At 55.1% G+C, this 11,624-nt stretch overlaps 1 protein-coding gene across 11 annotated transcripts in view; it reads right to left on the reverse strand.

The window, feature by feature from the left end:
• Window positions 1–11,624, reverse strand: part of ZDHHC3 (zDHHC palmitoyltransferase 3) — a 47,844-nt gene that overhangs the window by 12,460 nt on the left and 23,760 nt on the right. For 8 of the 11 annotated variants that reach the window (XM_039837506.1, XM_039837507.1, XM_039837504.1 and 5 more), the window contains 4 exons: window positions 8,801–8,925; window positions 3,374–3,470; window positions 2,611–2,692; window positions 2,406–2,522 (listed from right to left, as the gene is read on the reverse strand). In XM_039837506.1, the coding sequence (XP_039693440.1) occupies window positions 2,406–2,522; window positions 2,611–2,692; window positions 3,374–3,470; window positions 8,801–8,925 (421 nt within the window). The remainder of the gene's footprint in view (window positions 1–2,405; window positions 2,523–2,610; window positions 2,693–3,373; window positions 3,471–8,800; window positions 8,926–11,624) is intronic. The other 3 variants (XM_039837512.1, XM_039837513.1, XM_039837510.1) reach the window with 2 other exon arrangements.

The following is an 11,624-nucleotide window of genomic DNA, read 5'->3' on the forward strand; positions in this document are numbered from 1 at the left end:
GCCATCTGCCTCTCCCACTACACCTCCGGCTCCAGAATGGCAGGGACTTTGGCTCCCTGCTACACAACCAGCCACGGAGCGCTGCTGACGACAAGCAATGTGGGCAAGAGGTCGGGGCTCCGGGCTGTGGTGTGCCCTCTGTACAACCGAATGACTGAAAAAACGCGAGCGCCTTGGCACAGCTTGGCCTCAGCCCAGGACGGGGGGTGCTCACCAGATGGAGGTGCCTTGCTCCCTCCTTACCCCGGCCCCCGAGCTGCCCTGGGCCTGGTGCTGGGGGCAGAGCCCCATGCTGTGGCCTGTCCCCTATCTGTGCATACTGTGCACACTTGCAAGCATCCTCCCCCTCTGGGGCTGGCCCCTGGAGCTATGCATGGAGTTTGAGGGGGCAGGAACCAGATCCGGGGAATGTGGAACCACCGCCCTACCCTTCTTTTAATATCAACTCTAAGTGCCCTCACGGGGTAGACAGCCCCCCGCCCCTTCGTACGCAAGCTGGATGGCCCAGCAGCTCATCCGGGGCTGAACTGTGATGGCAGTTGCTGCCACACACGGCCAATTCTCAGGCCTTCACCTTGGAGACTGTCCTGCACCCTCCCATGCTAGCTTCCACAGGAACTGGGTGTCTCAAGCCTCCGCCATCAGGAATTGTGCCGAAGACAATCAAGAACGTGCAGGGAAGAGCTGAGTATTGGAATCGTCCAGACAGGCTGGAAATCTCCGCTCCAGACTCAGGCTGGGCTCGCAGGCCCTCTTAGCTGTGTGAGCTCAGGAACCTGCTCAACCCCCGTGAGCCCCCAACTTTTGTCATCTGCACTGTGGGGAGCATCTCTCCTACCCTGCTGGCTTGTTACAAGGTCGAAATCAGCCACTGCTCAACAAGCTCGGTGGGCCACGCCTGGCTTTCGTGGGCATTATGAAAATGGCCCCTGTCAGCTCCGCTCCAAACACAGACACTGCCTCGTTGACGGTCTGTGTTACTCTCATCGCTGCCTGTGTCTGTTAACCTGGTGACGGGTGGGCAGCATTTGTGATAAGTTGTCTTTGTCAGACTCTACTATCAAGTTGCCAAGGCCACATCGGGAGTTGAGCTGGACCCCCGGCCTAGCAGGATGCGTGTACTGTCGGAATGTTTACGGGAAACACGCTGGTGGCCGGCCTAGTCCCAGAGAACGGTGCGGGCTGTGGGAGCCCACTCATCACCCCGTCTCCTCTGCACCGTCCGCTAGCTTGACCGCCCCCGCCCCCCAGCATGTGCCTGATCTGCAGTGCTCACGAAAACAGGAGGACATGGTGCTGTGGGTGAACGGTGTCCCCCCAGTTCACTCGGTGAAGCCACAACTGCCCCTCAATGTGATGGTATCTCCCAGAGGGGAGATGAGGGTTAGATGAGGTCATGATGGCACTAGTGCCCTTATCAGAACAGAAACCAGAGAGCTTGCTTTTCTCTCTCTGCCATGTGAGGACAAGGAGGAGGTGGCCATCTGCAAAACCAGAAGAGAGCCTGCGCCAGGAATGGAAGCTGCCGGCACCCTGCTCGGGACTTCCCAGTCTCCAGGACGATGAGAAATAAACGTTCGAGCCACCCAGTCTGTGGTACTGCTATGGCAGCCCAAGCTGACGGCCACATGTGGGGTTCTCTGCGCCAGACAGCGGGGGTCAGGCGCAAACTATGAACAGAAATAGGGAAAGATTCTTACTAACCAGGCGGGAGCTAAAGACACTGTCCTTGTCACAGCCTCATGAGTTCTGGGGGATAAAAGAGCAAGAACATGCCCAAGAAGTCAGTGTGTACAGGAAGAGCAAAATTTCTAAAAGACAGTCCAACGGAAAAGGGTCCCGTCAAGGGAAAAACAGGAGACATGGGATGTTTCTGCTCAGGCCACCTGTCCCACAGGCGGTAGGTGTGACAGGGCTGGCCCGGCAGGTGGCCGCTCGTAATTCCTGCAGCAGCTAAACTGTTTTTCTCATTTCTCAGTTTTATTCTTCTCTAACATTTTACTTATTTGTTTTTCCAGCATCTAGTTTTCCCCTTAGAATTTGCACCATCTTCTGGCTGGAGTTCCTTCTTCAGCATTTCACATTTAAATGGGATACTTCCTAAAGCGGGAAGGATCTGTCTATAATCTTGATGTAAACTGGTGACTGAGCAGTTAAAAAATCACCACCACAAAAACCAAACAAATTAATAGAAAACCTCCGCATCCTAGCCAGAAAGTTAAAAATGGATTTCTGCAAGATTGGAATAAAATGACCTTTGAATAAAGTGCTTTGCTTCAAGTCAGAGAAACAAAGGTTCTCCTCTGTGGACAGGCCTCCCACTCCTGGACACGCCCCCTGGCCGGGCCCTGCATCAGCCCTGGGCTCGGCTCAGGCCATAGCCTCTGTCCACCTCACGACTTTACCTGCGGAACTGATTTTAAGGGGCTGCTTTTTTTCATGAAGGGAGATTCGGGCCTCTGCTCCTCCTTCCCTGATCAGTCCATAGGCTTGCAGGAGATCTGATAAAACGAGGTTGGCCCCTGGCACCAGACAGAAACAAAGAACCAGCCCCCTACTGGGGTCACGTCCCACCCCTGGAGCAGGCAGGAAAAGGCGGCCCATACTCACTTGTCCAATCTTCTTCAAAGCAACGCAGGAAGTGGAATCCCACCATGATGAGGGCGTGCAAGGAAATGAGAGCTATATACATCTGAAACAGGAAGGCAATGCAGACACCATTGTTGTGAGAACTCTCCACCGCCAGGCTCCCAGCACAGGGGCGCTCAGAGCCCCCCGCTCGGGAACGCTCGCTTAGGAGGAGGACACAGAGGCATCTGGAGACTCCCTCACCGGTCCCCCACCCCCAGCCTTGGGCCTGAGTGAGCAGCTGTTCACTGCGAGCTTGTAGAACAGCAACAGAAACAAGTGGCCATCACCAGGCATGACCTGGGCTCCGGGTGCGCTGGGCTGCCCCAGAATGCTCCAGGCCAGCTGCTTCTCCTCACCCGAAAGTCAGGGCGCTGGCTGCCAACAGCCCCTCCAGCCTTCACACTAAGTGCACCCCCCACCTACCTGCAGCTGAGGGTAGCCTGCAGTCATCACCAAAACTGCCTCCTTTAGCTGCTTAGAACAGACACTGGAGATGGGAGCCAAGAACACGGCCCTTGCTTATAGCTAATCGACTTGAGTCATTTTTCTAGATGCTCAAACGAAGGGCTTGGGAACAGATAGGCCCTTGTCGGGCCAAGGAGCGCTTGGCAGAAAGGCGAAGGCCTGCGCGGCCAGGCAGTGTTCTGAACGGCAGCGGAGAACGTTGTGAGTGCTGAGATTTGGGGGGAACAAAGCGCTCGCTGCTTCGGGGAGGCGGGGCGGGATTCGCAAGCTGACTTACTGTAAACAGGACGAAGTACTTCTGGTTGTTCTCGCCCACGCAGTTATTGACCCAGGGACAGTGGTGGTCCATCTTCCGAATGCACCGCTTACAAACACTGAAAAAGCCCAAAGGCAGACGTTTAAGGCTGTCCTCGCGAGCTGGGGTTCTGCTGCGCGTGTGTGGAGAGGGGCTTGGGAGGCGGCGCTAGGTCCCGCAGAATCGGTGATTGCAGCCCGGGGGACAGTCCCGCACGGCCAAGGCCTCCGGCCTTGTTCACCGTAGAAACTGGGTGGCACTGACGGGGCCTGGAAAGCCGCTCTCCCGAGGGATGACCGGGCTGAGAGTTCGGTTTACTGAGAGGACAGAATGAAGACGCGGTTTCGAAAACCGGACAGGATGAGATGGGACACAAAACAGCTGCTCCCAGTCTCCCCAGAAGACCCAAAACTGAGGGCTGGGTGGAGCTTCTCAGCAGAAGCTTCCGGGCAGGAAGGGCGAGCTAGAAGAATTCAGAGCTAGGTCAAGTGCAGAATGTCTCAGGGTGGCAAGAAACCCGCCTCCAAGTGCCTTTCAGCTCTAACATAATGGCCGCTTAGCCAAAAACAGCAGGAAAGTCATTCGGGCTTACGTGTTGATCAGATGATCTAATTAATTTGCAAATGACTAACTTACTATTGGGATCATTTTTGGACAGTTTCAAGCTTAATTCATAGCAAACACCCTCCCTACCCCTTTCTGGACAAAACGAAGTACTGATATGAAACAAAAGAACAAAGATGACGGGAGCTCGACAGCAACCGCTTCCCAAAGCTCAGGTTTGGAAAGACCCGTTTGCCAACAGACGGGTTCATCAAAATCGTTCCCTTTTCAGTGCTTTAGAACGGGCTCCTTATTTATCTCGGGTGCATTATTTGTTCAAAACAGTTTGAAATATGATAACCATGAGCTTCTAAATAACCCGATTAGATTTATTTTTTGAAAGTTCCTCAGTTCCCACTAGCTTTTCTGTCCACTAGTTTCCATGACGAACTTTATCTCAGCTTCCTGCTTCCTGCAGGGTGGGCTGTGGCGGGTGGACCCCATGGGAGGGGCGGCCTCAGGGCCCTGCTAGAGAAGGGCTGGACCCGCTGACCGGCCCGGCAAGCGCTGGAGGAGCGCCTCTGGCAGGGAGGTGAGCCGCCCCCAGACTCCAGGCCAGGGGCGCAGGCCACTTGGAAGGAGGGCTCCATTGCCACGACGAGGTCCTACCGACTCGACTCGGAGCTGCAGGGCTCACCCGCGCCCCGAGGAGGAGGTGTGGCCTCTGCTGAGCAGGGCATGAGCTTTGGTGGCAGGGCAGGCCTGGGTCCGACTCGCTGGACCCCGAGCCTCAGGCTCCCCGTCCACAGGAAGTAAGCGCTGACACAAGGACGAGGCAAGAACAGGTACCGGGCCTGGCTCAGGCCAGCGCTGGCGTCACTCTGGTTTCCAGCCTTGTTCTTCTCTACAGCTTCAAAAGGCCTCGCTAACTAACGCGTCAGAAATGGCCCATCGCAGAGATGCTGGCCCAGCTCCAGAATCTCCCTGGGGCCAGGAGGGCAGGGGAAGGACGGGAGGCAGGCGAGGGACATGGAGGAAGTAAAAGGAAAGTCAGGTACCTGCACCTCCGTGACCTGCCCCATCTCTGTTACCAATTAAAGAACAACAACACGAACAACATACAGTCCATATTTTAATCGGTAACGCTTGCTGGCAGCACACGCTTTCAAAAGGCCAGACAAGCGGACAGTGAATCACGATGCTCCTTGCATCCAGGTCTCAGCTGCCAGGCCCCTCGTCCCTCCACGGAGTCCCTCCGACCGCCAGGGCCCATCTCTTGCATGAAAGGTCCGAGACAATCAGCTTGGGGTTCTCAGCCCCCTCCCCATCTCCGGAACAAACCCCTGGGGGTGACCCCTCCCCGCAGCAGGCTCTTGAGCAGTTTCTCTTCCGTCCACACTTACTTCTAAAAGAGGATTCGAGTGGGCACTCGGGGGCAGCGTTTGCTCAGCAGAGGTGCCCCGTGGCCTGGCATGCTCTGAAAGCTGCCCAAGAGTAGACACGAGCCCTCTTGGCAGACCCGCCTTTGTTGTCCGCCCAGCCTGAGGAGCCAGGCGGGAAGCCGGGAAGCCGGGAAGCACAAGGGGCTAAGCCTCGCTGGGCAGCCAGGTGAGAAAACTACTCGTCCTACAGGGCGAAGGGAAAGTGAGTCTGTTTCCTGTTTGCAAGACGGCGCCTCTCCCTCTGGCTTACGGAGTTGTTCAGAAGCAGGCTCCTGGGCCAGGTGGTAGCACATGTGGTAAAGCGTCTCGTCGATGCGTCGTCTGTGATGTGTGTGTGTGTGTGTGTGTGTGTGTGTGTGTGTGTGTCCCGTCAGATCTGCATCCATGCTGGTGGCTGGAGGGACTGCCCAGAGGCCAACTCACCCATGACTCACAAAACACCCAGCCTGAATGGCACTGGGGCTGGGCCCTGGAGAGTACCAGGGCCAAGGCCTGAAGGTGGGTCCTTGAGCAGGTCCGTGAAGGACACTCCGGGCCCAGGGTGCTGACTGCCCGCAGCAGGCTGTTCCACCTCTGACACCATCTGTCATGAGGAAGAAAGAATGTGGGCTTCCCACGACCTCTGACACCCCACTAGGGAGTCGGTCACCTCAGAGCCGGCCCTCTCCCTAGCCGCCATGGCACGGTGGCCAGGGGGCTCAGCGGCGTCCCCTCCCAGAGGGCCCTTCCTCCACCCTCGCCTCCTGGCGAAACCCACCACCTTCTCTGAGGCCCCCCTCGCTTGCTCCTTCCTAGCCACGTCCACCAGCCCTCCCCACGCACTGCTCTCCGGCACGATGCCACGTCTCGTGTGCGGGGTGCCGGGGGCTGAGGAGCCCGCACAGGCCCTGAGTGCCTGGCAGCGAGTCCCACGCGTGCAGCAGACGGAACATCCGAAACAAACAGAGGTATTTCTGGCGGCCTCGCTCTCAGGGTCTCCCAGGCCCCCCACGTTGTTAAATCACTGCTTCAGAAGAGGGAAGATGCTTCTCCGACTGTCTTCCTCCAGGTTCCCTATCATTTTTCAGGCCCCAAAGCATTTCCTTCAAAAGCTTGGGGGAGCCCAGTAGTCTCACTGGCTCACATGCGTTCAGGTTCTCTTACACTGTGTTCCCTCTGCGGGGGGTCCGAGGGCCCCTCCTTGGTGCTCAGCCCCAAAGAGCTGGCCGAGGCCCTCCTGCCCACCTGGGTGATGGCTTCACCGTGGAAACACGGCCACGTCCACGAGGGCCCCGTGGCTCCCCCTACGGCGGCACTTACCAAACTATACCGCGGTGGACGAGTGCACCTGCCCTGCCTAGGTCAGGGCCATGTCTAACCCACCGCTGCAGCACAGGGCCAAGCCCAAGGCCCCGCTCAGCAAGGGCGGCCGAGTGAAGGCGCCACCTCGCCAGACTGAGACGCCCCGGCAGGGAGCGGGGAAAGACACAGCAGGAAGGTACCGAGTGGCGCTTCCCTCCCACACCTCACCCACTACGATTACCGTTATCGGCAAAGAAAAAGCACCTACCACATCCTGGCCCCTGCGCAGAAAGTATTTGGGGTGAGGCCGTGCAGTGGAGAGAACACTGCTCTCGGGCCCCCCACTTTGGGCTCTGGGTAAAGAAACTTAGCTTCTCCAAATCACCCTCTGCAGAACTGGCCCTGATATCACTCAGGGTTAGATATGATATATGTAAAATTCTTTCAAAACAGTACTAGTGCTACATAAGCTTTACCAGTAATCATAACCGTGAGAAAGATGAAACAAGAATTTGGAGGCGCCCTGAGCAGTCCACGACTGTCTCAGCCCCAGTGTGTGTGTGTGTCCAGCGGTGAGGACAGGTGTGAGGCTTTGCCAAGGCCAGGGCTCTCTACCTCCTTCTGCAAGAACCTCACATAAGCCTAACACCTGGGTGGTCCAGGGTACCATAAACGGCTCCCCCCGCAGAATTTCCACACGCTTCCATGGTCCCTCTCCTTGGACGGAAGACCCACCCACACACCACCAGATGGAAGGGACAGCTGCAGGTCCAATTCACGGAGTATCTGTGGTGCCCACCAGAGCTCAAGAAATGGGGAGTTTTCAGTTCCTCTACTGGGCGGACAGGAACCCAACAGCTGGCAAGATCGACACCAACTTCCTCTGACCAGGCAGCAGGCCTTTGGCTCAACCAGTCATAAACCCAGCTCTGTTTGGCGTTCTGGGAATTCTGCTTATCCACAACTGTGGGTCCCCAGATGGCGTGGGCCACCACGAGCCGCCACAAAGGAGCAGTTGTCAGCATACAGTTTTTGAGTGAGGGACAGGCGACGCACAGGCGGCCTCGCTCCAGTTCATCCGGACCAGCAGCTCTTGTTTTCCTCAAGCTGATTTGCTTACTAGCCCTCAAGCAAACCTCCCTCGGACCATCCCGAGGGGGAGGCTGCGAGGAAATGCCAGGCAGCGGAGGCAGTGAGGGCTCGGGGAGGAGAGAGTAAAGAACCACTTCAGCCCTGTGAGCCTTAAGTCCTCATCCAGGGAGTCATTCCTGTAGCAAAGCTGTCTCTGAGAGGGACCGTGAGGACGGCAAGATGACCGATGACGAGACAGGGTGGGCGGAGGTGCCTGGGACAGAGCAGGCGCGGACTGTGGGGTCTGCATGCTGGAGGCCAATGCTCTCCTCTGAGGTGGGCGGTGAGGCCCACACGGAAATGCGCCCTTTCAGTCGCCCGGACCTCTCACAAGACCCGAATGTTTCCGCAGCCTCCGACTGGCAAGGATGACCTCCCAGCATCGGGAGCCAGTTCACTCCTCCACAAGCACACACCAGTCTGACAAAGGGACCAAGGGACATGTTCGTATTTCTGCAATTCAGCATTTAAAAGTTCCCTTGTAATGATAAAGTGCGATTTTTAGCTAGCTGTCTTCAAAGAAATCTAAAAACCAAAAGGGAAAAATCATCACGGATGTGATGGGGAAAAGGCTTTCCTGGCTGAATTCTACCACTGCCACAATCCCCTGAAGTTCTGTCATAAAGAAAAGCTTTCATTCAAGGGCGACCCCGCACAATTTAGGAGCCGCCCCTTACATGGGTCAAGTACCAGACCTTTGCAGGACGACTGTCTAAAGCTGCGTCTCCCGCGCTCTCACTAAAGTCACCACGCCGTGAAGCAGGGACAGCAGGAACCTTCTGGATTACGGATTTGGAAACAGAGGTGGAAGCAGTCACGGGCAGCGCTACATCAGGTGTGAGACAGGTGTGCTGAGCCCAAACTAAACGCTCTTTCCAATCCAGTGGGCTTGTGGGGACTGGGAGGGAGACTCGCGGCGGTCGCTGGCGCCCAGGGCGGGAAGGGTCAGCCTCAGCTGCTGCAGGCGCCCTGGGGGCGCCGTGTGTGGGGGTGAGCGCGGGCGCGTGCGTACCTGCAGTGGTGGGCGCGGTCGGGCTTGATGCTGCAGCACTTGGGGCACTTGTACACCACCTGCCCGGGCTTCAGCTGTAAACTCTCGATGAATTCCTTGGTGGCGTTTCCCTTGGGCACTGCCCCCTGTGAGAAGGAGGAAAGGTGTCAGGGTTGGGCTGGGGCTCCTTCGGTTCTGACGGTCCACAGTGGACAGTCGTTTGAAAATTGCAATTATACACATGGGATGGGGGCGGAAGGACATGTCCATCCCAGTAACCCTGGCCTCTGCGTTCAGAATTGTGCCGACACCAGTGAATAGTTATTGACAAAGAATTTTCCTGAGGAAATGCCAAAGGGTGAAACATGGACGGTTATCCTATCATCCTGCACACCCTTCCAGCTGTCTAAAGTGGTTCATGGAAAACTTTTCTTAAAGTTCAAAAAAGAAGTAGGAAAAAAAATCTGGTCTGCAAAATACAGTCAGGTGCCAGACAGAAAATTTAAAAGCAAACGAACTTTGGGAGGCAAGGGCTACATGGTATGTACAGTGCCATTTGGGATACAGCTTCGACGTAAAATGCGCCATAAAAGTCCACAGCTATTGACATGGCAAACTAAGGAGACCGTCAGAAAGAAAAGAAGATTTCCAAAAACAAGGCAGAAGGTCAGCCCATTTTGGTAAAGATTTTATATATCTAGAAAGACAAAGATACAAAAGTATTAATGGTCATCTCGCATAGTAGAATCATAGGTAATTTTTATTTTCTTGACTATTTAAATGTTCTAGTATGAACATGTCGCTTTTGCAATAAGAAAAAAATTTAAAAATTATATAAGCAAAAAAAATATATACCTCAGGAAGGAGCTATCCAAAGTAGAAATACGACCAACTTTCCCGAAGTTTGTAACCAAAATGCTCTGACTGTCTCACCCTGAGATGGTTGGTGGAGGGTCCCCACCCCTACTCTCCCTCCCCATGGGGCAGTGGTGAAGGGTCAAGGTCTGGAATTCTGATTCGCAGAAGCAGGGTGAGGGCCCAGACCACCCAGGTGAAGGGTCAAGGTCTGGAATTCTGATTCGCAGAAGCAGGGTGAGGGCCCAGACCACCCAGGTGAGCAGATCTGAAAGGGGCTCGGGAAGGACACTGGCCCAAACAGAGGACAGGGTGCTACGAAAGCCCACAGGGACTGATTTTTAATTCTCTTTGACAGAAAAAGTAACTGAGTTTGGGCGACTGTGTGAGCTTTTATAGATCCTGAAGTCACAGAACCGGAAGTCACTGTGATCACCCGTACGAGGGAAAGCACTAAGGACCATCTCCCCAGGGAGATGAAGCAACGGGGCTGTTTTCCTAAATGAAGGCCCAGCTTGGGGTCCCCCCGCTTCTCATGTCCAGATGTCCAGTTTTTAAGGTCTCAGCCACCGGAATCTGCTGTAAACCTCAGGAGGCCCCGCACGAAGGGCTACAGGAGGAGAGTCCTACACTGCACACGGCAATCAGAGCTCTCGTTTGCTTATTTTCAGTACCATTTGCTATTCCAGACCACAACTGAAGACGTGAGGTACCAGCTCAGGCTTTCGAAAAGTCGACTCCTCCAGTGGGACTCCATTTGCATGAGTCCCCTGGAAGGCTCGCTCTCATCCTGACAAGACCCCATCTGCCCCATGAACCCACCCCTCAGCGCCAGAGACCAGCTGGGCCAGCACAAGGCGTCTGTGCTGAGGAGTCGGTGACACAGGCACTTTCCAGTCTGCCTTGAACTTTCTTTTCCTCCTTTAAAAAAAAAAATGCCCTTCTGGGGTTATTTCCACAGATTTCGGAACTTCCTGTTATTTGTTCATGGTAAGGAATTTTGTTCTGTGCAATTCCGGACGACCCGCTGAGACGTTTGCCAGTGTTGTCACGCTGGCGTTATTACTGAGGGACACCCCACCTTGCTCCTTTACATCTCGCAGCCAGGCCTTAAAGCTTGGTGCTGCAGCCTGGCGGGCCAAAACTTACTGACTTTGCCCCTCATTTCCAAAGGAATAGTTGTTCATGACTTTAAAAAATATACAGGTGAGAACATTAAAAGGGAAAAACCCACCCTCTGATTCTATCACTCAAAGATAAGTACTATCAGCATTTTGAAGTATATTTTTCCAGTCTTTTCTCCATTCATGTAGTAAGCTTAAAATACTTTTAAAAATCTGTAGGTCCATTAAAAATCTGTGGATCATATGCCTCTAAAATATTTATTTGGCCCTAAAGGGGAATAATTTAAATTCCAATCCATTTAAATCTAGGGGAGGCGGGGGCTAGCCCCACCTTCCAGTGCCTTTCTCGACCCCTATCCACTTCCACTTCTATCGAGAGAAGCTGAGGCAGCCAGGGCAAAGCCCCTTCACATTCCTCATCTCCCTGCCCTGTCCCTGGACCCATAGGTATCCACCGTCTTGGAGGACCAGGGCCCCAGGCAATCCTCGGGGCCCCACACTGTCACCTCAGAGCTTTTCCCTGGCGGTCTTAGCAGACTCCGAGCCCTCTCTGCCCTCCACAGCGAAGCTTCTTGAAGCCGTGCGCACTTGCTGTCTCTGTTCACCTCCCACTCACTCTTTAGGTCTCTGCTCTCTGGCACCCGTCGCCTCCGGACCAGAGAACCACTCTCGCCAGGCCACTGAGCAACTAGCTCCTGTGGCCAAATGCAGAGGCTGAGGCTCAGCCCTCCTTCGTCTCCCTTGGCCGTCCCACGACCACCAGCCCCTCCTCCCTGTCACCTCCCCTAAGGCTGCTCTGCTCTCCCTGGATCTCGGCTTCTCCCCTTCTCTTGCAAACCTCCCCATCCTGGACACTGGGGTTCCTC

This window comes from Pteropus medius, unplaced genomic scaffold, assembly GCF_902729225.1.
Source record: "Pteropus medius unplaced genomic scaffold, Ma_sr-lr_union100, whole genome shotgun sequence".
In the NCBI taxonomy this organism is placed as follows: Eukaryota; Metazoa; Chordata; class Mammalia; order Chiroptera; family Pteropodidae; genus Pteropus; species Pteropus medius.